The 3,177-nt window shown below is 41.2% G+C and overlaps 1 protein-coding gene across 1 annotated transcript in view; it reads right to left on the bottom strand.

The window, feature by feature from the left end:
• Positions 1-2,919, bottom strand: part of LOC107552508 (igLON family member 5-like) — a 34,330-nt gene extending 31,411 nt beyond the window's left edge. Inside the window, exons 1-2 of the mRNA XM_016234403.1 lie at positions 2,796-2,919; positions 2,076-2,157 (exon numbers count right to left, since the gene is read on the bottom strand). Coding sequence (XP_016089889.1) covers positions 2,076-2,157; positions 2,796-2,919 — 206 coding nt within the window. The remainder of the gene's footprint in view (positions 1-2,075; positions 2,158-2,795) is intronic.
• Between the last annotated feature and the right edge of the window lie 258 nt (positions 2,920-3,177).

Here is a 3,177-nt window from a genome sequence, read left to right as displayed (position 1 = left end):
CCCTGCATTACATTTCAAATGTGATGTTTTTTTGTTGAAATAACTGTTTCTTCTTAGTTTTTTCTTATCAGTTTTGTATATTAGGGTTGTGTGTTACACCTAATGTTGTTAAATAAATGTTTATTGCATTATTTCAGTTTCATGCATGTTACCATGATGGTGTTTAGTCTCTGTGTGAATGACACTGTGCACCTTCTATATATGTTATTATTTAAAAGCTGCTTGTGATGGACTTTGGTTCATCATGTGACTTTCTCATCACCTCCTGCATTTGGTGGTTATCAGTGTATTACAAAGGTGCAAAACAGATTTCAGTACTTCAATAGGTTGGTATATTAACATTATATCAGTTAATGAAATTACGGTATTTAACTGTAAATTTAAGTTAAAACCTAAAACGGTGCTACTGTATTTTTTACGGTAAAATTCCGGCAACCACAGCTGCCGTTTTTTTACTGTAAATTTTACTTTTTTTTTGCAGTGTACAGTAGAGGGTTGATTCAGTAATCTGTTCTCTCCCAAATAAATATGTCTGCTGAAGTCAGTGAATTGACTTCAATGGGGTCTATAAATACGTTGATTTCAGTAGTGCAAAGATCAGTGTTCACTGGACCAGAGGCTCTAAACACGTGGCTGGATGCTGTGCATCACTGGGAGTCTATGAGAGCATCATGAGCACTATTTGCACCAAATCACCTGATTGTTTATTGGACAATGAGGCTTGCATTGAAGTATTTTCCTCCTAAGAAATCTGGAAGCTTCTCAATTCAACGATTGATTGAGTTTTCAAAGAAATGTAGCAAAAACTGCCAGTGATATATAGTAGTCAACATTTGAAGTGGATCAAAAAAGTTCATCAAGTTCATCAAAAACAAGAACGGTTATTGTTTTGGTTTTAGAAAAGGTTTTGATCCACTTCAAATGTTGACTATACTGTAGATGACTGACAGTGTTTGAAATGAAAAACTCTTCGCAGTCTGGAGATGCAGTTAGTTCAAGTCTGTCACAACACATTCGGGTCAGTGTTCAGAATCTTATCTTTTGCCTGCTGGCATTTGTAAATAATGCAAAAATGCAATTCTGAGCTTGGTCAAATATTGGCATCAAGTATGGTCACCGTTTAGTTTGAGAGGCAGCAACACTGAAGACACCAAAAAAAAAATTGGTTGAAGAACAAATGTTGCAATATAATAACTGACAACTGCGCTTCATCACTCTTCACACGATCAGACCACATACTGTAACGCCATCAGTCCTGTTGCATTTAACCACAGTTCACCTCTAGATGTCACTGCTCTGCTCTTGAAATGGAGAAATCGTGACACATTTAAGGCTTAAATATCACTCACATTCATGTCAGCTTTGACTTTCAGCGTATTAAACTGTGATATCACATCAATTCCCATTCCTGGTGCAGTTGTGTGGAATAATAATATGGTGCTTTTGAGAATATGAACCCCTGACAGCAGGTTCAGGAGTTCAATTGCTGGCAACAAAACTAGAGAGAGTGAAATTAAAATGTTAAAAATGCACCCTCCAACGAACAAGTATGATAAAAGCAGTAGGGCTAGGCGATACGACCGTATATTTATATCCATGTGGCTATCAGTAGCAGGACTGCCTTACATTATTTAAATGCGACAGTGATGGAAAAAACACAGAATATTGTGAAAATATTCTGCTCTCGGATTTCATCAAAAATATCTTAATTTGTGTTCTGAAAACTGAACGAAGGTCTTACATTATTGTGACTTAATTTCTCACAATGTGTCTTTATATCTCACAACTGTCACTATACATTTAGTTGTTCCTCATAATTGTGATTTATCTCACAATGTGCCTTTACACAGGTATGCCTTTACACAATTGCAAGGTTATTTATCGCAGTTGAGAGTTTATCTTCTGTGATTGTGATCTTATACCACTTTTTATTCATTTGAAACTTTATCTCACAATTACATGTTTTTGGTCATACCACCCCTCCCTAAGAAGAAGATCAACAGATCATTCCAAGGGAGGAAAAGAGTTTGTTTTAAATCACATGACATAAGGATGCAGGTGCACGGTGAAATCACCTCAAAACGACGCTTTCTCCTTCCAGCACGGTAATGTTGTCGGGCAAGTGTCCGAACTCGGCCGCCTGAGCACCGGTGGGCCCTGCCAAAGAAAACGAGAGAGGAGAGACAGTGAGCACACAGCAGTTATTCCAACAACAGAAGGTCCACTCCATCCCCGAGTCCCCCGGGCGCCAGGACGCCGGATACTGAGTACCTCATTGATCCTGGTCAGGCAGGATTTGTTTTTGTGGTTTGCTTAGTTATTTGCAAGGAGAGAATAATAAGACCGCAAAACGACAGCATGGAGCCATCAGCGCTGACCGTCAGAGGGCTTGAATAATGATTGGGTTCTGGCCCGCGTGCCGCCTGGCCATGCACTCGTCGAACAGACCCGATAATGAGCCCGGGGAAGAGGATTCACACGGAAGCGGCAGAGCGTGAAATGAAGGAACCGCCACTGCAATGGGAACAAACACACACACTCGTGCATGAGCGCTGTCACTTGTGTACAAACACGTACACGTGCGCTTTCATATGCACAAATCAAACTACACACTGGGATACGAACAAACCGGGACATCAGAGGAAATGTGAATTTGCTCGGGCTGTTTGCAGGTGGCACCAACAACGTCAAATTCCTTTTTAGTTTTCAAACGCCATTCTTGTTCTTATCTATTTAGGGTGTGCAAAATACGCTCCAATTTCCTCTGCAAACAGAGATTAGTGTGCTATCGGCACTCTCTCGGCGTGGCTCCGTTGCTAGCCACGTCAACGCTGCCAAATGCCAGCGTGGCACCGTCTTCGAGTCCTGCTCATAATCCCTGTTGCTGTCCTTAATATCTGCTGGCCAATATTGGGTCATCCTGCCTTCGAGGTTTAATATACGAGAAACAAGTACAGTCAAGAGTTAAGAAGCACCCGGAAGGTCTGGGTGTTTAATGCACAATGTGAAGCCCAGTGAACTAATGGCTTGCCAAGTGTGAGTGGAGAGGGAGGAAGACAAAAGGAGACATGCGGCATGTGATGGCCAAGCGCTGGGCTTTTTTAATTTGAGACAAAGCCATGGCAGAGGCGCTCCAAATTGCACAGAGTAATGAAAAGAAGCATGGGCTCATTGGGC

This window comes from Sinocyclocheilus grahami, unplaced genomic scaffold (assembly GCF_001515645.1).
Source record: "Sinocyclocheilus grahami isolate Dianchi unplaced genomic scaffold, SAMN03320097.WGS_v1.1 scaffold452.1, whole genome shotgun sequence".
Taxonomy (NCBI): Eukaryota; Metazoa; Chordata; class Actinopteri; order Cypriniformes; family Cyprinidae; genus Sinocyclocheilus; species Sinocyclocheilus grahami.
Note: the sequence above shows the minus strand (reverse complement) of the source record. Positions and strands in the feature narration are given on the sequence as shown.